Source organism: Lepidochelys kempii, chromosome 25 (assembly GCF_965140265.1).
Source record: "Lepidochelys kempii isolate rLepKem1 chromosome 25, rLepKem1.hap2, whole genome shotgun sequence".
NCBI classification, from domain to species: domain Eukaryota; kingdom Metazoa; phylum Chordata; order Testudines; family Cheloniidae; genus Lepidochelys; species Lepidochelys kempii.
This window is the reverse complement of record NC_133280.1, coordinates 8,646,751-8,665,842: the sequence shown is the minus strand read 5'-3', so window position 1 is coordinate 8,665,842 and position 19,092 is coordinate 8,646,751. Positions and strand designations below refer to the sequence as shown.

The following is a 19,092-nucleotide window of genomic DNA, read 5'->3' as shown; positions in this document are numbered from 1 at the left end:
GGTTTGCCTGGGCGGCCAAGGGCCACAGCTGCCCCCCCCCCCCCAGGTTGGTCGCATTTTGCTGGTCCTGGAGCTTTGGCATGTGCAGTGATCTGGCCACTTGGTCTCGCCCCCGGCCCGAAGGTGGGGCCTGCCTGAGAACAGGGAACCCTGGGCGGGTGGGAGAGGCCAGGCCAGGGCCTGGGGGAGCTGGGGGCGGGGGGGGGCACACAGCTGTGTCATGCTTACATAACTGTGGACGCAAGTCAGCAGGAACGCAGGCCCTGTGAAACGCATGGGATTGGGTAACACTTCCTGCGTGCCAACCCCCTTGGCCAGCGTGACCCCCCCCCACCCCCCCGAGGCGGCCAATGGCGGATGCTGGTGCAAAGCAATCGCCCCAGGTGGGACGTGCACCAGAGCCCGGCTGGCCCCGCACTAGCCTGGCCTTGCACAGGCAGCATAGCCAATGCTTAAGCCCCCGGCACCTCTGGGCTTGGCTGTTCCAAGCCCCCCCCCCCCCCCGGCACCTCTGGGCTCGGCCGTTCCTAGCCCCCCCCCGGCACCTCAGGCCTTGGCCATTCAGAGCCCCCCCGGCATCTCTGGCCCCAGCACCTCTGGGCTTGGCCGTTCCTAGCCCCCCCTGGCACCTCTGGGCTCAGCCGTTCCTAGCCCCCCCCCGGCACCTCTGGGCTCAGCCATTCCTAGCCCCCCCGGCACCTCTGGGCTTGGCTGTTCCAAGCCCCCCCCCCCCCCCCCGGCACCTCTGGGCTCGGCCGTTCCTAGCCCCCCCCCGGCACCTCAGGCCTTGGCCATTCAGAGCCCCCCCGGCATCTCTGGCCCCGGCACCTCTGGGCTTGGCCATTCCAAGCCCCCCCGCCCCCCCCACCACCTCTGGGCTCGGCCGTTCCTAGCCCCCCCCGGCACCTCAGGCCTTGGCCGTTCAGAGCCCCCCCGGCACCTCTGGCCCCGGCAGCTCTGGGCTCGGCCGTTCCTAGCCCCCCCGGCACCTCTGGGCTTGGCTGTTCAGAGCCCCCCCGGCACCTCTGGGCTTGGGCCGTTCAGAGCCCTGGCACTTCTGGGCTTGCTGCGTCAGTTATGAAAGTAAAATAATTGCTTGAGTCCCGGCCCCTCTTTCATTACAAATTAAGCGCTGGGAGTATCGGGTCCTGGGGTAGACATACCAGAGGGAAGACTCAGCCATGGAGGCTCCAACAACGCACTGCAGGGCGCAAACGGGCGAGACGGGAGAGGAAAGACAGATGGTTTGGTGCCAGCCCAGGCCTTGGGACCTCTGGGTTTAGGTCTCTTTGCTGAGTGACCCTGGGCAGGTCGCCTAGACCCACATCCTCAAAGGCATCTAGGCACCTAACTCCCCTTGGACCCCATGGAGGAGCTAGGCCATAGGCGCTGTGTGCCTCGGTTGCCCGCCCGCACAGGGGCAAGGGGAGGAGAGAGGCATTACAGATTGGCGGGCGCAGCGTGGGGAGACACGGCCCAGCCCCGGGGAGCCCCTGGGTGCTGCATCGTCAGCCTCACTAACACAGAGATTAGAGTCTCTAGAACTCCAGGGCTGCTGGGATTAGCAGTGGGGCAGTGACGCCCAGAGGCCCCACCCAAGAGCAGGGCGCTGCACGGACCCTGAACGAGAGAGGCCCTGGCCAAGGGTTTCAATCTAACGGGGGCGGGATGGGGAGCAGATTGCTCAAGGATCCAGCGGTGGGATTAGAACTCAGCTCTCCTGCAGCCAGCAGGTGGCCCTCTGCCCCGGTCAGGCGGCCTCCCTCTCGTGGGGCTCAGCGGGGCAGAAGATGAAGGTCGTGCAACTACAGGGCTAGGTTAGGGGAGTCAGAAGCTGGCTTTTTACCTAGCGAAACGGCTCCCCAGGGCAATGGCAGCACTGCCTGGGGTCTGCCCCTGACCTTAGACAAGCCACTGCCCTGCTCGCTGCCTCAGTTTCCCCACCAGTACCCTGGGACAATGCTACTGACCCGCCTCCTGGGAGGTTGGGAGTTTTGGATGGGAAGGTGCTTCCTCGTACTGCCAGGCCCCAGGAAGTCTAGCCCACGCTGGGTGTTGGAGGGAGACAGACAGACACACACCTGTAAGCATCCCCACCTCCCTCAGTAGCCAAAGGCAGCGGGGGTGATGCTGCAACCTCACAGTTATGTGATCATGTGCTCATCCCGCAGGGATGAGACAGGCCCCAGCTGCCCCCCGGACACAGAGTGGGGCACCCAGCCCCGTTCAAACATTGCGCCTGCCCATAGGGGGGAACCGTGGTTTGGCCCTGCCAGGTGCCTTGATTACCAAGTGGGCATAGCCTTGCTCTGACTGGATCCCACGCCCACAGACCAGGCTGTTCTTTCAAGAACTTGCCCGTTGGCAACATGGTTAGAAGCACAGCTGGCCATCAGGGTCAACCAGGGCTATTGTGGTAGCAGGGAGAGAGGCTTTGATTACAGGTCTCACCACCTGGGGGAAGCTGGGACAGCTCCACCCGGGACCCTCCCCAGGGTGGGCAGCGGGTGCAATTCCAAATACGCCAGGGCAGAGGCTAGTGCACAAAGCGGCAATGGGGGGGTGGGGGGGGGACTGGTTTGAGACCCAAACTCATTTCCCAAAGGCCCCCACCCAAGTAAGGAGGTAAAAGCGGCGAGTCTCAGCCTCTGCCGTGACCGCCCCACCACCCCCCATCGTCGTGAAGTCAGGACCCTCCTCCCATGGAGCCAGCTGGGAAGGGTGGGGTGACCGCCGTGTGCAAGGCCCCCTGCGGCCTTCAAGGGTCGAGAACAAAACTATCCCCAAGCCTGCAGAGAGAGGGGGACCCGCGTGAGAAATCGGGCTACTTTTCTTTGCCGGGGGAAGGGAAGCAGAGGTAGTTGTGTCTATAAGACAAAGCCTCAAATATCGGGACGAGCCCAACATTCTCGGGACGTCCAGCCGCTCGCTGCGGAGCCCGTGTGCACGAGCTCAGCATCAGGACCCTCGCTGGGTGGGATCCAGGCATTAGCTGCTAGTTAAATAGAAAACAATCACATCTCCTTCCTGCTTTAGCATAGCGGCGCCTGGTTCGCCTGGGCCCACGCATTACAACCCTACCCCCACTCACCCTGGCACGGGCCACATTTACTCTGCTAGAGGTTCAACACTCAAGCCAGGGCCCCCCAAGGCAGCAGGGGAGGGACTTGAGCTAGGAAAGGGCCCTTGTTTGTTCACAGGAGGGGCACAGGATTTTGGGAGAGGACCAAGACAGTGGCTTCCCCTCCGGGGAAAAGAAGATGAGGGCTTGCGGGAGGTGCAGTGGAAAATCGGCTCAGGAAAGGAGCAGGTAACTAGCAGCCGAAAGCCTTAGTGAAGGCAGGACATTTTGAAAGAGGATTTCAGTGCACCAGCCCCCTTGCAGCCCTCGGGCCTGCACCTACATGTACATTTGACCCAGGGGTTGAAATGTGTTTCCCCAGCAGCCTCAATCCAAAGGGCACGGACCACGTTAAAAGATTAGTTTGTGTCATAAGCTTCCTATTTTGCGAGGCCGCTATAAGATTTGGGGGGCTTAGCCGCTGGGCTTAAACCAGCAAAGTCGTCTTTCTTAGCAAGGCTGCTAATGCCACTTAGGGCCTGGGATCTGCGATTTTCATTAAGGGCGTCAGGAACAATTAGCAGGGGGAAATCAGGGCAGGGTCGTTCTTAAATAAAAATGGAGGCTTATCCCATCAGTCAAATGAATTTCCAATCAAAGCACCGCAATACCCCCGCCCCCCATGCAAGGAGGAGATTTTAAGCCCCATATGTGTAAGCGGCTTCTGGGAGGGGTGGGAGGAACCTACATGTGCACACTTCTAGAAGTCAGGAGAGAAAAGGAAGTGGCCGTTCCCAGAGGATTCACTGCACTGTCCCAGGAACAGACTTTCACACTGAAGCGTTGATGCTTGGACAGCGCTTTAATACGAGGCAGGGTGGCGGTGTATTTCCACGCTGGGAGGGGCGGGGGGTTCGCTCGATTTCACTCCAGCTACGTCTGAAAAGGGTTCGTGCTGCACAAGACCTTACCCCGCAAAGAAACCCACCCGATCGACTTCACAAGCCAGCCAGGGTCGGAGTCATTAACACGAGAGGAGGGTAGGGGGCGCTGAGTGTCCGCAGGGAAGGGGTCACCCAAACCCACCCAGACAAAGCGCAAGGCAGAAGTAGAACATTACTGCCTGGTTCAAACCAAAATGCCACATCAAAGTCTCAAGGGAATTAAGAGCCTGCTAGGTCCCCGCTCGCCCACTGGTGATTGTTCTCTGCAGCCCGTTAGCGAGTGCTGGGCCCAGCTTGGTTGTAAGTGGCACGGGAAGAATCATAGAAATGGAGGGGGAAAGGGATCCGAGAGGTCATCAACTCCAGACCCCTGCACCGAGGCAGGACCAAGTCAACCTAGACCATCCCTGACAGGGGTTTGTCCAACCTGTTCTTAAAAACCCCAAATGACAGGGATTCTACAACCTGGTCCAGAGCTTAACTCCCCTGAGAGTTCGAAAGTTTCCCCTAATATCTAACCTAACTCTCCCTGGCTGCAGATTAAGCCCATTGCTTCTTGTCGTCCATGGGCATGGAGAACAATTGATCACAGTCCTCTTTATAACATCCCTGGACAGATTTGAAGACGTATTAGGTCTCCCCTCACCCCCATCATCTTTTCTCAAGACTAAACATGGCCATTTTTTTAACCTTTCCTCAGCAATCAGGTTTTCTAAACCTTCCCTCGCTTTTCTCACTCTCCTCCAGCCTCTCTCCACTTTGTTCACATCTTTATTACAGGGTGGTGCCCAGAACTGGACACCGTGCTCCTCACCGGTGCCGAGGAGAGCAGGACAATTACCGCCCATGTCACCATGACACTCCCATTAATCCATTCCAGGTTGACAACAGCTGCGAAAAAGGCCACTATCGCATTGGTGACTCACATTCAAGTTGTGATCCGCTGTAACCTGTTCAGCAGCACGGCCACCTAGCCAGTTATTCCCCAGATAGTAGCTGTGCAGTGGACTTTTCCTTCCTACGTGAAGTTCTTTGCACATCAAGGGTAGCTGTGCTTCCAATCCCACGTTCCCTCAGTCGCACGAATACACTTCTGTGTATGGGAACCCCGACTCCTCCTCTCTATCACTACCTTCTGGCTCCACCGCCAGAGTGGGTTTGCACCGGCTGGGGGGTGCAAATTCCATCCCAGCTTCCTGGCCCTGAATAGGGGAGTGTGGGCCAGGCTCACCCTGGGCTCAGCGGCTTAGCCTACAAGGCAACGTTGAGAGGATCAGTTGCCCAACTGGAAAATGGTTTTGCTTGTGAACATCAGGCCATGGCCCAGGGAGGGTCATTAGCAGCAGGGCTTGAAGGTGGGACCTCCGGCTCTGGCTGCCTGAGCTGACGCACCCGTGTGCATTCGCCACGGCTGCAGATGGGTCGTCAAGATCTATCTGTGACCCAGACATCCCTAGTGGTGCCCAGAGCACCACACTGAAGGGAGGCAGGTCACATTGTCTTTATCTTAGGCATCAACATGGTGCTAATCCTGGTATGTGACGGCCCTGCGTTTGACCCCAGCCCAGCAGGAGAATGGAGACTCCATGACCTATTCAGTCCTTGGCCTGTCTCCAGAGGCTGCCCACAAGAGTGGTGTGGGATGCAGACAACTGGTTATCATCACGTTAATGCCCAGCCCAGCGAGCAGCTGGGGCCAGTCACCCACCAACCATCAGCGGCTGAGCCGAGCCACGCTTGAGCTCAGGAGCTAGATGCGAAAGGCTCTGTGCATCCCTTTACCGATGGCCTGGGCCCCCAGAGCAGGAGTGGTCAAGTCTGAGGAGCTCACAGACCAGAATTGGCAGAGCTTCTGGGCGCATTGTAGAAGACCTAGCGGACGGCGGGAGGGGAGGGCTGGAGAGGATTGCATGCATGCCCCTGGAGCAATACAGAGGTGGACAGATGTCCTGTAGGTGGCTGGCAGGCCGAGTTCCTGCCTGCTTGACGGTTTAACAGCAGTGAGGTGCTACGGAGCTTTAGGGCCCCTTCAGTCTTGCGTAGGCCTCTTGTCTTTTGAAATCAAAACCACGGGGAGACACAGAAAGGAGCAGCCCCAAGCAATGAGGAAGGGCAGCCCGTCAGCATTCAAACGCTAAAGACGCTGGGCAGGTATGGCCATGAGCATGGACGGTTCCACGGCTGTACGTAGGGAGCCAGATGGAGCGGGGCTACTCGGGGACTGGAGTTGCAAGAGTCACTTCCCCCTTTGAAGAGGGTGGAGGTGGGGAAGATAGCCAGGCCCCAGGGACCCAAAGGCAAACCACGCCGAGCTGCTCAGGGGCTGCTCCAAAGCCGCGTCCCAGGCCAAGCAGAGAAGGAAAAGCACCCAAAGATCTCCTTGCTGGGACGATCCCTGGTGGCCCAAGGCTCCCCGGAGGCTGGCGAAGTGGAGGCTACAGGTACGGATGAGCCTGCAGGGGGCGATGGAAGTGGGGTCTGTGCCAAGGCCAGCTGAGCGGCTTCTCCTGCAGGCCTTTGTGGGCGCCCGCGGGAAGGTAGGGGTGACGCTGGGAGGCGGGCGGGTAGAGAGGGAGGAGGGGGAATCCAGGCTGGCAATGCGCAGAAGGGCTGGGGCCAGCATGGTGCGCGTAGGGAGGGCAGCAGAGGCAGACACGTCCCGGGCAGCAGCTCAGTCCGTAGAAGGCGTACGGGTGGCAATAGTTCAGGTTCACCGCCATCCTGCATCGGGCAAGGAGAGGACAGTCAGACAGACAAAGGCCCCTGCTCCCAGCCTGGGGCAGATTCACCCGAGCTGGCTGCAGAAGGGGAAGATCGGGCCTCCCGCGGCAGCCAGCTCGCCAGGAGGGTTGGCCCTGATGGAGGGGAGGGAGGGTCGCCCCCGACCCCCGCCAAGGCAGGGCAGCTTCAGCAACTCCATGGGAGGGTCAGTTGTCTCAGCTACGTCCCCTTCTGCAGCTTCCACCCCACTGGCACAAGAGTTCATATTGGCCTCCAGGAGGGAACATAAGAGCGGCCATACTGGGTCAGACCAAAGGTCCATCTAGCCCAGTGTCCTGTCCTCTGACAGTGGCCAGTGCCAGGTGCCCCAGAGGGAATGAACAGAACAGGGAATCATCAAGTGATCCATCCCCTGTCACCCGTTCCCAGCTCCTGGCAAACAGAGGCTAGGGACACCGTCCCTGCCCATCCTGGCTAATAGCCATTGATGGACCTATCCTCCATGAACTTATCTAGTTCTTTTTTGAAACCCGTTATAGTCTTGGCCTTCACAACATCCTCTGGCAAGGAGTTCCCCAGGTTGACTGGAAGTGGGTCTCTCTCCAACATGCCCTGATTTTCCATAGTCCCCCATCCCTTCCCATGGGACCCTTATTTTCCCTTCCCTAGTATCTTTCACCTGAGCGCCTCTCCGAACACGCTTACCCGACATCAGCCCTCTCTCAGCAGCTGGGGAGGGAGGTGAGCATTATGCCCGTTGTACAGATGAAACTGCGCCCCACACGCTGACTGGTCTAGAAGCTGCACAGCTGAACCCAGGAGTCCTAGCTCCCCAGTGTCCATCTCCTGCCCACAGAAGAGCTGGAGCTCCAGAAGCCAGAAACGAATGAGGCTGCATTTCATTAAATGGCCGAGAACCTGCAGTGGTCCTTGGTCTCGTGCACCAAGGAATGTTTGGTAAACACGGGAGGCCAGGAGCCCTGGTGCACTGGGCAAACGCCCTCCCCGGAGACCTGACTTGGTCTCTTCACGCCTCACCACAAACCACCACCAGGCCGAGTCTCCCCAGCTGGCTGAGAGGAGACATGGCAGTTTTTCTCCTTCCAAGAGCAGAAGGGTGATTTTAAAGCAAGGGTGGAGACAAGGTCACCTGCGGGACCAGGCTCCAGTGAAAGGAGAACGTGGGTAGCATTTGGGGTCTGGCAAGGTCAGATTCAGGTCAGCATGAAGGAATAATGGTCTTAGCCCTGAAGGGGGAGTAATGCCGGCTGGTCATCAGGCTAGAGGCTAAGAGTCCATTAGGGAGGGGGTTACTGGAGGGATAAGCGGAGGATTTGAGCGCCTGGCCCCACTCCCCCACCCTGAGCCACCTCTCACCTGCGGATGCGCCTCCGGGCTCGGCGCCGGTGGTAGTCGCCCTTGGAGAAGTCGTCCAGGTTGGCCGGGTGGATGGCCCAGAAGTGCCCTTTGCCATTGTCGCTTCGCCCGGCCTTGATGAAGCATTCGTTCAGGGACAAGTTATGCCGGACACTGTTGCGCCAGCTCTTCTCCTGCAAAGCCAATGAGTGGGGGCGGTGGGGGGATTGAGATACGGCAAGCGGGGTAGGGACACAGGCAATCAAACCTCCATGGCAAAAGCCCACGGGGCGAGGCAGCGGCTACACGAGCCGCAAACCTGTTTTCATGATCCCAGATCATCGGTGGATCCCTCAACCGTCCTGTCACGTCCCCAAGCTCTACAGATGGATAAACCGAGTTAGAGGGGGTCCAGCAAAGGACTTAAAAAAATAAAGCCCACCATCTCTGGACTTGAGACTTAGACACTCCTGCCATCTTTCTAATGGATAAAGGAAGTTTTTCCCTCCCCTGGTGTTTTTCCCCCTAACTTTAGAAATATCCAGTCTGCTCTTCTCCAGGTTTGCTGGAGCAAAGGTGTGGCTGGAGGTACTTGTGATTGCCGGGTGACTCTTTTAACAGAGATGTCTCTGCTCCAAACGGTTCATTCGCCAGTGGAATTAAAGCAGCGTCGAATGACCCAAGTTTTAGTGATGGGACAAACCGCTTCCCTCTCTCACTTGCTGCAGCTTGCAGCCTCTCTGCTCGTGTTGCTTCTGCTAGGTCCCCTCTCACCCCGCTGCCATCGGAGATGCTTCCAGGGACGACCAGCCCTCACTTTGCAATGTGAGCAAGCAGGGGTTTGTAACGTATGGAAAAACAAAGGCAGATGCGGGATATTTTTCTGCCTCCTTTGCGGGTCACTTAAATGACTCCCGCAGCAAGCCATGAGTTCGCCCCACAGCTTGGTTCCCCGCACCCTACTCGAAGCCCTAAGCAGAACTGACGACCCCTCTCCCCCGCACAGGGGCACCCCCCCATGTACTCCAGATGGCAGTGTCACAATTCCCATTGTGTTTGCTCAATCGCTCGGACGACCCATGGACGGGGACGCTTTCCTAGTACAGTCACAGTCCGATTGTTTTCAAAGATGAGTCTGACCTGAAAACAAACAAACCCCAACCCAACACCACTCCAGGCCCGAAAGCTATGGACCCTCTCTGCACCTGCCCCTCAAACCGCTGCATTCTCCTGCCAGGCTGGAAAAGGGCCTTTGCATTCCCCCAGCAATGGAGGTTTAGAGCAGACTTTCCATTTCAATGTTTCCTGACCTTTTCCATCCGTTATACCCAGAGTGGCCGGAAGGCAGGAGCGGGAGTGTTACCTTCACCCTGCCCTCTCTCGCAAGCGGCAGATCACAAAGAGCAAGTTTGAAAATCAGGAAGAGGAGACACAACAGCAACGAACAGGATACAGCACCCTGGGGACTCAACTAGTTCAGGGCGCGAAAGGGCGAACGACTGAGAACTTTCCACTTGCCTTCAAAAAGAGGAGGTTTTCCCTAGTTCTGACCCACCGCCCTTCGTCTCTGCTGGTCTAATTTCAGAGGCCAGGCGATCTCGTGTCTATTCCTCACCGAAGAGGGAGAAGTTTGTATTGGACAATTAAATCCCCCCAAAATCCCAGTGAAAACATCAGAGAGAGAGAGAGAAGCAATGCTTTGCGATTCAGCTGTGCAAGCCCCCACGCCGATAGGCTCAGACGGGGCTGGTGGGTTTTACGAAAGAAAGCGTAACCGAGTTCTATAGAATCGCTCTGCTCCCCTTGGGAATATACCAGGGGCCAAAACACAGCCCCAAAGGAGTGACTCCGGAGCTAGAGAGGTTTGGAAAGCTTGAAGCCCAGGATGTGAACGCACTGGGGACAGCTGGACCCGCTCCAGCCCTCATCCTGGCCTAGAAAGCCTACCAGCCCAAGAGAGGGGGAACTCACCTTATTTTTGAAGTAAGGGTAGTTATCCATGATCCACTGGTAAATATCCGAGAGCAGCAGCTTCTTTCCCGGGGAGGAGAGGATGGCTGTGGAAATGAGGGCGATGTAAGACTGGTTGGGTTTGTCCAGTGGATCCAGAGACTCCGGGACGGGCGGGTTCCCCCGAACCACCTCCTCCACTGATTTCCTTTCAGAGGAGCCAGGGGTGTCCTGTGGCCGGCAGCTCCTGGGCTCCCGCTCCTTGCTGGCTGGCTTCCCCTTAGCGAAGAGCAGATAATCAATTGTGAAGGAGGCTCCAGGTTGGCGTCTGCTCCCAGCTTCTGCCTCCTCCATGGTCTGGGCAATTCTGGGGGTTTCACCTGAGCTCTTGCCCCTCTCCTCCTCCAGCACGAGGAGCAGCTTCCAGTGGGGCCAGGGAAACCCTGCGGGAGCCGAGGCGAATGAACCTCCTGAGTGCTGCCTGATAATTAGTGCAGATTACAGGGTTTGCTAATTGTGTTTTCACAAACGGGCTGCCTTTGCAAAGCAGCCTGTTTATCTGGCAAAGCCCCGGGTTTAGCAGGATTTGGCCCGTAAGCCTAATAAATAAAATGATTAATCCGCTCGAGGTGGAGGAATTCTGAGCCAAGCTCTCCAACAAGGCCAGGGTTCACAAAGAGAAAAGAGCTGCTCGAGCGACGCAAGGGAGGACACAGAAGAGGGCTCGGAGATATTTAAGGAGGGTGGCTCTTCCGGAAAAACAAAACCTGAAAGCCATCAGCACGCTTATTCGCTGGCTCTGTTACCGCAGAGGGGCTGCAGATCCATAAGCAAGGGACCCAAGATCAGCTTTCTCCCTTGGGTGGAAAGGTGTCAAAGGAGAGTTGGGGGACAAGTTGTGGAACTCCATTGCTGAGCAGGATCAGCAAAAAGCCAACTAGGGAAGTCGATAAAAGAAGCCAAGGTACCGGCGTGGCTTGAGTGTGCCCAAGGGGTCTTGTGCTCCAGGCCGCTACTTCTGATGTCAAAGAATCACAGAGCAATGGGTGTTTTTTCAGCCGTGAACAAGGAGCACAAGACTGGGAATCCCATGGTGAGGGTATCTCTGAAGAGCTACATTTTTCATACTGGTCACAGGATAACTGATCACAAAGAATCATAGGATGAATCGAAAGCTTTTGAAGGGAAGAAATTTCACATCCTCAGCCAGCAACTTAAGAATGAGGCACTAGCCAGGCAAACCAGCAAAGATGTATTCAAGTAACAACCCACTCATGTTGCATCACCAAGCACTAGCTGCTGTTAGGGCCAGATTTCCAAAGGCGCAAATGAGAGTTCAGTGCCCAACTGGCCCGGCAAATCAACAGAAGTTGGGTACCTCACTGACCTTTAATCTCTGACCCTGAGGACAGCAAGAGGGGTGAGATGCTCAGTAACTAAAAGCAAAATTGCTCTAAACCACTGAGGTTAGAGCAGCTGCCAATTCTTAAAACCTTCCTGTGGCCACAAGAAAGTCAATACGAAACCGTACTGACCTTCGGCATTAGGCCTGTCCACTCCGATGTGCGTATTTGTGCATTTAGGATGGCTTGTGCCTCTTCTACAATTGAATGATGTGTCGAGCTCTCATCTCAACCAGCCTCCCACTTACAGCGTTCTCATGTTCTTCTAGGCCTGTCTTGCAAAAGGACAATTTCTACCCTTACCGCCCCCCCTTGCCCTTCCCACTTTCCCATTGGAGTGAGTGGTCCACCTGTTTAAAAATAGAACTGAAAGATCACCTCACTCCACCCCTGCCGTGATCAAACGGACACGCTCCTTCAGAATAGAGAACAGGCCTTGGTCTGATAGAAGCAGGGCATTTTACCCAATTTTTTTTAAAGTGCCCATAAAAATTAAACCAACTTAAAATCCCAATGTATTTTAATACACAGGTTAAGAGAACCAGCTGGCAAGGTTCCCATTTGGCCTGTCTAGTCAGCCTCGTGCATGAGAAATTAACTCCCCTTCCTCCACTGTATGGACCAATTCAGAACTTAGGGCCTGATTCACATTTAGACATAAGGTTCTGCCGGACTTAAACTCGAAGTCATTTACACCCAAAGGGAGACCCCTTTGCACCACCAGAACAGTATCAGGAGGCCCTAGTGTAAATGAGAACCAGGCTTTTGCAGAAGACCCTAAGGGTACATCTATACTGCAGACGGGAGGTGTAATTCCCAGCTTAGGCAGATGGACACGGGCTAGCTCTCCTCAAGCCAGTGTGCTAAAATAGCAGGGTGGCCCTGGCAGCGCGGACAAGCCCCCAAGCATGTATCCAGGATTTTGGATGGGTGACCCAAGGTGCTGTGGCCACGCTACCATTTTTCGCGGGATAGCTTGCGCAAAGCTAGTGCACGTTATTCTACCCGTGCTGGGAAGCGCCCAGAGGTAGCCGAAGGAATGCGTCTACACTGCCTTGAAACACCTGTAGCTGGCCTGTGTCAGCTGACTCACGCTCTGGCTCTGGGGCTGTAAAATTTCAGGGTGGCCGTTCAGGCTGGAGCCCAAGCTCTGGGGCCCCACGAGGAGGGTGCTCAGCCTCCAGCCCGCATGTCTACACCAGTTTTACAGCCCCAGCTCGAGTCAGCTGGCAAGGGCCAGCTGCATGTGTTTAATTGCAGTGTAGACAGACCCATAGTGACTTAGGAGCACACCGAAAGCCAATGGGACGTGTGCTCGTAAGCCACTGAGGCGCTTTTGAAGATTCCCTCCAAACCTCATGATCTTAGGCCCCAGATGGGCCACCCTTACCCAGCATCTATGTGCTCCTGCAGTAGGGCACGGGAACGTTAAAAACTCTGTGCAACTTACCAGGTTTCTTTGTGCTAATTTGTACTTTCAAGCCAACCATCAGGGCTTTGGCTACTGGTATGGGAAGATTTTATGCCCTTTCTAGGGAAGGTTTTTAAAAGTGGCTTGATAGATGGTGCTGTAACTGTGTTCCTCGCCAAATGAAAGGCTGAATGCTCTAACGCTGCAGAGAACGCATGGAGAAACCAGAATCTGACTGTTACGTGGGAAGACTCCCTTATCTGCAGCAGCTAAGACAGCTGGTGTTATCCACAGGGAACCAGCCCACCAGAGGCTGCGGTCTCTCACTGTCTGCGGGTGGATGGGCCAGCGTTCCAAGCGCTTTAAAGCCAATTTCCAGCCCATCAGTTTGTTGGAATCGCTCAGACATTTCAAAGCCAGGATTCGAGACCTGCAGCAGGATTAAGCAGGGCCGCATCTTCCAGGAAGTCCAGTGCTTGGCGTATTTTGCTTTAGACCTCTGCGCTGTTGTTCTCGTGCTGGGTTGCCTGTTAGTGGATCTCATTGGCCCAGCTCTCACTGATCCTCAGTCATTTTTTGAAGATTACGTAGCAAAACTCTTCCAGGACAGAAGAGAGTTATTTAAATTACAGTAACACCTAGGGGTCCCAAAGCCCTCCGCCTTTTACTTACACAATGGCCCCCTGCTCCAAAGAGCTTACAATCTAAGTGGACAAGTCAAACAAAGGGTGGGAGAGGGAAGAGGCAGAGAAAGGAAGTGACTTGACCAAGGTGTCACCGCTGTTCAGTGGCAGAGCTAGGAAAAGCTCTCTTAAATCCCAGTTCAGTGGACCATGCTGGTTAGGGTTTGGAAAGTGTAGTTCCTTCCACAATTCTGGCTGCCACGTGCTTTTTGTTTCAGTGGCCGTGCCCAAGGACAGGCTGTTGCTGATTGGTGCCCTCTTAACATGGATAAGAAACAAAATGGTGCACTTCTGTTTTGGTGCTGATCTAAATTCCAGACATTTATATGAAATAAATGGGTCATTGTATAAAGCCTAGTTTGGTTCAGTGTCCTATTTTAAGTGGTGATTTGAGCATATCTGCAGGGAATGGAGCCAGAGCTCAGTGTGAATGCTGATGGCTCATAAGACCTCCAATACCAAAAAAAGCCCCCAACTTGAATAGGAGAGAGGAACAAGGGCTGGTCCCAGATTTAATCGGTAAAAGGATCCATGCAAGCTCAGAGCAGCCTTTCCCACTCAGAAGCCCCGTTAATGATACAAGCAGGAATGCAAAATAAAGGACAAGGCAGCCACTTTATTCCTAATGAATTCAGGAGTTATGGCGGGGGACATGTGGGAGGTTCATTGCTATAATTTAACAGATGTACACACCCCCCATTTATGGTCAGGAGATGAACACACTCCGACAGACCAAGGCCCCATATAAACTGAGATTACAGCTATGTCTTAGTAACCAGTCTGTGACACACTTCTGGCCCAGGCATGGAGTTGTCCACACAGCACTTATTCCACGGCAACCACACATCCACTAAGCTTGTCCCCCATAGCGCCTCTGAACAGCTGAGTTTTAACTCCATGCAGTCTGGGAAAATGTAGGCAGCTATCGCCCCGTGCCTCTGCCGGGAACACGCACCCACAGAGTGGCAGTCCACCTGCGCATTCTAGGATGCCCTGCCTGCCGCACTGAGAACTAGGAGGGAGAAGCAGGCAAACTGGTTAAATGGTTAAAGGGAGTCTCCTCCACACAGCCAAAAAGGTGGCTGTGACCAATTTGACATCCGTGTTCCCGCTTAGGATGCATGTGGTAAGCTACTACAGCTCTGAATATTAATCATATGTTGCCGCAAACTGTATCTGAAGTCAGCCACGTCGCTATCGAGTTATTAACTCAAAGTTACAGCATAGGAGTTGCAATGTTACATCTTCCCCTGGAGAGTCACAGATTAAGGATGACCATTATGATCACCTAGCCTGGCCACCTACATGATACTGGCCAGAGAATCCCATCCCGTGACTCCTACATGAAGCCCAACATACAGTGGAGCCAGACCATCTTTTTTAGATGTCCGGAGCATCGGATTCTCCCTTGCCCTGAACTTCTCACTGAGTTTAAAAGTGCTAGTAAATCACCATGGTAACATTCATGCCCACTTCCCCCTGGTGTAATTGACAACGCTGGGTAACAAGGCATCGGGCTCCCAATCTTCACCCCACACAATGGAGAATCCACCATCTCTCCCGCCCGCTCTACACTTAAAAATTAGATCAACCTAGCTCTGTTGTTCAGTGCTGGGAGAAACGTCTCGCTCGGTGTGACATCAGGTCGACCTCACCCGTGGTGGAGGCGCAGTTAGGTCAGAAGAATTTTTTCACTCTCGAAGAGGTGGATTAACAACATCAACGGAAAAACCCCTTCTGTCCATATATGGAAAGCAGGGTCCATGTAATGGCACTCCAATGGCCCAGCTCTGGTGTAGACCGTAGAAGCAGCTGTAAGGTAGACATGCCTTCAGTCAGAAGAGGGAGACCCCAAAGTATACAACGGAAAAGGACAAGCTGGGAATTAAATGTAAATCTTTCTTTTTATTTAACAAACACTAGAATTCTGAACGCTGAAGAATGTGTACGGAGGGAAAGAAAAATAATTTTCTTTTGTTTTGTTTTTTTCCTCTTCTTTATAAAAAAGAAAAAAAACAGGCTATAAGAACAAACATATGTACAGGAGGAGCTGGCCAACTCCAAACAGAAAGCAGTAACAGAAGCATGATGTCTCCAAACAGTGGCTTGGCCTGCAAAATTTAAAAACAATTAAATTAGGATACAAATATTAGGAAAAAAACCGGACTGTAACACTACCGGGCGGCTGGGGGTGCAAGCCGCCAAACCCTTTATACAGTAAAACAATTGGAGCTCTACCAAGGTTTTATTTATTTATTTGTTTCAACCTGAAAACATATTGCTTATTTGCAAAAAAAAGAAAGAAAAGAAAAAAGGAAAAAAGTCTTCCATACAAATAAAGGTTTTCCTGTGGGAAAGGAACTAAAATGGTGGACGAGTGAACTAGATTCCAGGGTTGCCTCTTTCCCTCCCGTCCCTCATCCCCTCAATTGCTCTTGAGGGGGGCCCTGGGCAATTCCTTCACCATCGTGTTTTCACAGGCTGGTGCTGCTGAGGAAATGCAAGGGAGGTTTCTTGACAATCCCCCCGCCCTGATGTGCACCTGCCAGTCAGCTTTGCAAGTGTTCGTTTAGGGGGGAGGGAGGGGAGAAAAAGCAGAAACATGCCTCCGCTTCCGTTTGCTGGGCCGAATACAGATTTGCAGGAAGGACTTTTCCCTTCAAACATGCCCATGCGGTCCAAGGTGATCAGCTCTCGCTCTCAGAGGATGCAGAGTGAGATAACCCACCACCGCAGGGCACGGGATTTCTTGAAGCAGCTTAATCTGAGGGACAACATGCCTCACTGGAGAAAGCTCTATTCATACATCATGCAACGAGTTTCAGTGAGAATTTGGAGAGGGAAGGCTCCAAAAGCCAGGGTCTAACTTTCTGCTCAATAGCCTTTATGGGATAATATTCGGCTCTCTTCCTACATGCTTTAGAGTAGGTCCTTAAAAGGGTATTTTAAAAGAGTTCTAGTGGAACTTGATGGCTTTTAAGTTGATGGGGTATTTTAAATGCATTACTTTTTCTTAAATGCATCAGAAGTGCTTTGGAAAGCACCATCACTTTGGTTCTGTGTTTTAACATAGCTGCCTCCTTTCCTCCAGGCCCAAGCTTTAGGGGAAGAGGTAATTACAGGAGATGTGTCTGTACTTTCACCGCAGCTGGGCTCGACGGTTAGAGAGTACAGTGTGAGCAGAAGGGGTGGTGGGGCTGGAAAGGAGAGACTGTCCTTTGCCAGCAGCTGGGAAGTCTATACACAGCACAACTGGAAGCTACTCGCATAGCCTTGGTTACAGCATCTCTGCTCAGCTGGTGGGGTGGTCCAGTGCATTACTAAGGGCAGTTACTTTGAGTTCCACCCTTCCCTGGTACACGGGCAAAGTTAACATGCCAACTTCCTTCTAAAGTTTATTCTCATCCACAGACGAGAAAGTCAGCAAAAGAGATGCAGACTTCAGAGGCTTTTAACTAGGAACAGGCAGAGCGGCGTATGCAATTTAGTTACCAAAAAATCTTTACAAGACAAAGGAAAAGGTTACCATTTGGAAACTCAAAAGCAACAATGTTTTGCCATTAAGAGCTTAACAGTAGCTTTGGGTCTGGGATCAAAGTCTTAAAAGAAGTGGAAAAGTCCAGAGGCCATCAACACGTGGTCGCTGTGCTCCACTTAGCCCTTGGCTAAGTCTCCAAACACCATGACATGAATGCGGTCAGCAGTACCAGTGATGGGCTTTGCACTGTTTCATGACTGAAATAAACCTGAATTGGAGTTACCGAGGTAGTTGGCTAGAAACTGAGATTTCCCCACCTGGCATTTTCTTGAAGGCCATACATCCCCTCCACCCCACCTCACGCCTACACAATGCCACATGTCCAGGTGATGGGCGTCAGCTGTCCTGCAGGCTCCTGGCACCGATTTCCGAGACAAAGCCTTCTTTACAAAAGGGAATGCCCAGCCCTTTTAGTCTTCAAAAACACCAAGTTATTGCACTTCAAAAATACAACAGATTTGTGGTTCAAGCCCTCCCCACCCTCCCCATGGCTTCTGCTCAACTAAAATGATTCACTATGCACGATTTCTACATTATCTTCAGATTAGATTAAAAGGATTCAAAATGTGTCTCTTTACATGAGGTGCAGAGCTGCTGGAGCTCCTAACTAGAACAGTGCGATTCCAATCTTAAGTCTCTTTCCTTTCATTCCTTCCCCCACCCCTAAAAAACCCTCTAACTTTGCTGGGATATATAAACCTCCCCCCTAAGTCCCTCTCTTTCCCACCCTAACCCACCCATTCACATGTCCAGCAAAACTTTAGATAATCAGGAATGGTTATTTAACAAGACAATAAAAATGCACACAGCTTTGGAGATGCACTGGAGTTAGCCATCCCGTAGATTTTCAGGGGAACTCCAGAGATTCACACTGTAATGCTGAATGGCAGCCAAGGTCAGTTAGCTCTGGATCCTGGCCGCCTGGCTTAAGACACTTTCCTTACTTCAGACTCCGGGTCAGGTTGAGCTGGCAGAACTCGGGTCAGGCTGTTTAGTGGGGCAGTTTTCCAACCAAGAAGCAGCTCAATGGTTTTATTTTTCGTTTTAATGGTTAACTTGGAATAGGAACGTCAAGAGGAGACCAGGGAGGAAGGGAAGTGAGGCGAAGGAGAAATTCCCCTCCCCTCCAGTTTAGTAAGCACCAGAGTATTCAAGTCTGTCCATTCTGAGATTCAGAGCTACTTCCGCAGTCAGCAGGCAGAAACTAAACCTTTCTCGTAAGAGCAGCGTCGTTTCGGTTGGGGTCCGTCATCGTCGTCCTCGTCTTCTTCGTCTTCCTCCTCCTCTTCCTCAGATGATGAACTGTCCAGTGTTAAATCCACAACGTCGGCGGCGACCTTGCCGTTCTCTCCATTACCGTTGGGAGTGGGCAACAGCCCGTTCACATCAGAAGAACCTGGGAAGAAAGGCTTCATTAGAACATCTACAAAACTTACTAACACTTCTCAGCAGCTCTTTCACCATCATCATCACCACCACAGCAAATCCCAGAGGGATGCAACCTCCTTGCATATCTGAACAGTATTTGGAGAAGGGGCAGATAAAACATTCCTTCTAGGGAGGCTGCGTACGGAAATCCACCTACTTCAAAGACCAGTGGGGTAAGTGAATACTTCCTGAGATGCCCTGGAAGGCCCATACATCCTGGAAGGAAGATGGTTACTTATCTGTACTGTAACTGTTGCTCTTTGAAATGTGGGTGCAGACATTTATTCCACTCACATGTGCACACACCCAGAGAACTTTGATTAGCAGTACCCATCAGGGCACTGCTCATGCACTCTGGCCCCCAAAGCCCCTCCCCGTAGCTACATACAGGCCGCTCCACCCTGACCCCCCTCAGTTCTTTGAGACCAGAATCCAAGACTGGAGACTCTGAAGCAGACACAACAGAGGGCGGGATTGCAGAAGATAGGTCTGCACCCACATCTCCAAGAACAGTTACAGGTAAGTAACCATCTTTTCTTTGCGTAGCTGCAGACGTATATTTCACTCAGATGATTCTCCAAGCCCTACCTCCTACTG

The 19,092-nt window shown here is 53.5% G+C and overlaps 2 protein-coding genes across 4 annotated transcripts in view; both read right to left on the bottom strand.

Moving 5' to 3' along the window:
- Nucleotides 1-3,602: 3,602 nt before the first annotated feature.
- LOC140903237 (uncharacterized) lies at nucleotides 3,603-11,526 on the bottom strand. Its single transcript, XM_073324200.1, has 3 exons — nucleotides 10,054-11,526; nucleotides 8,104-8,276; nucleotides 3,603-6,726 (listed from the first exon to the last, which is right to left on the bottom strand). The coding sequence occupies exons 1-3, from the start codon at nucleotides 10,384-10,386 to the stop codon at nucleotides 6,441-6,443; spliced, it is 792 nt and encodes a 263-aa protein (XP_073180301.1). The 5' UTR covers nucleotides 10,387-11,526; the 3' UTR covers nucleotides 3,603-6,440.
- Nucleotides 11,527-15,281: 3,755 nt separating this feature from the next.
- Nucleotides 15,282-19,092, bottom strand: part of PIAS4 (protein inhibitor of activated STAT 4) — a 36,253-nt gene continuing 32,442 nt past the window's right edge. Inside the window, exons 11-12 of one of the 3 annotated variants that reach the window (XR_012156192.1) lie at nucleotides 18,012-18,463; nucleotides 15,282-15,341 (exon numbers count right to left, since the gene is read on the bottom strand). Coding sequence is in view for 1 of the 3 variants with exons in the window: in XM_073324199.1 (XP_073180300.1) it covers nucleotides 18,258-18,463 (206 nt within the window). In the remaining 2 variants the exon portion in view is untranslated. Of the gene's footprint in view, nucleotides 15,342-15,414; nucleotides 18,464-19,092 lie in introns of those variants that run through there. The other 2 variants (XR_012156191.1, XM_073324199.1) reach the window with 2 other exon arrangements.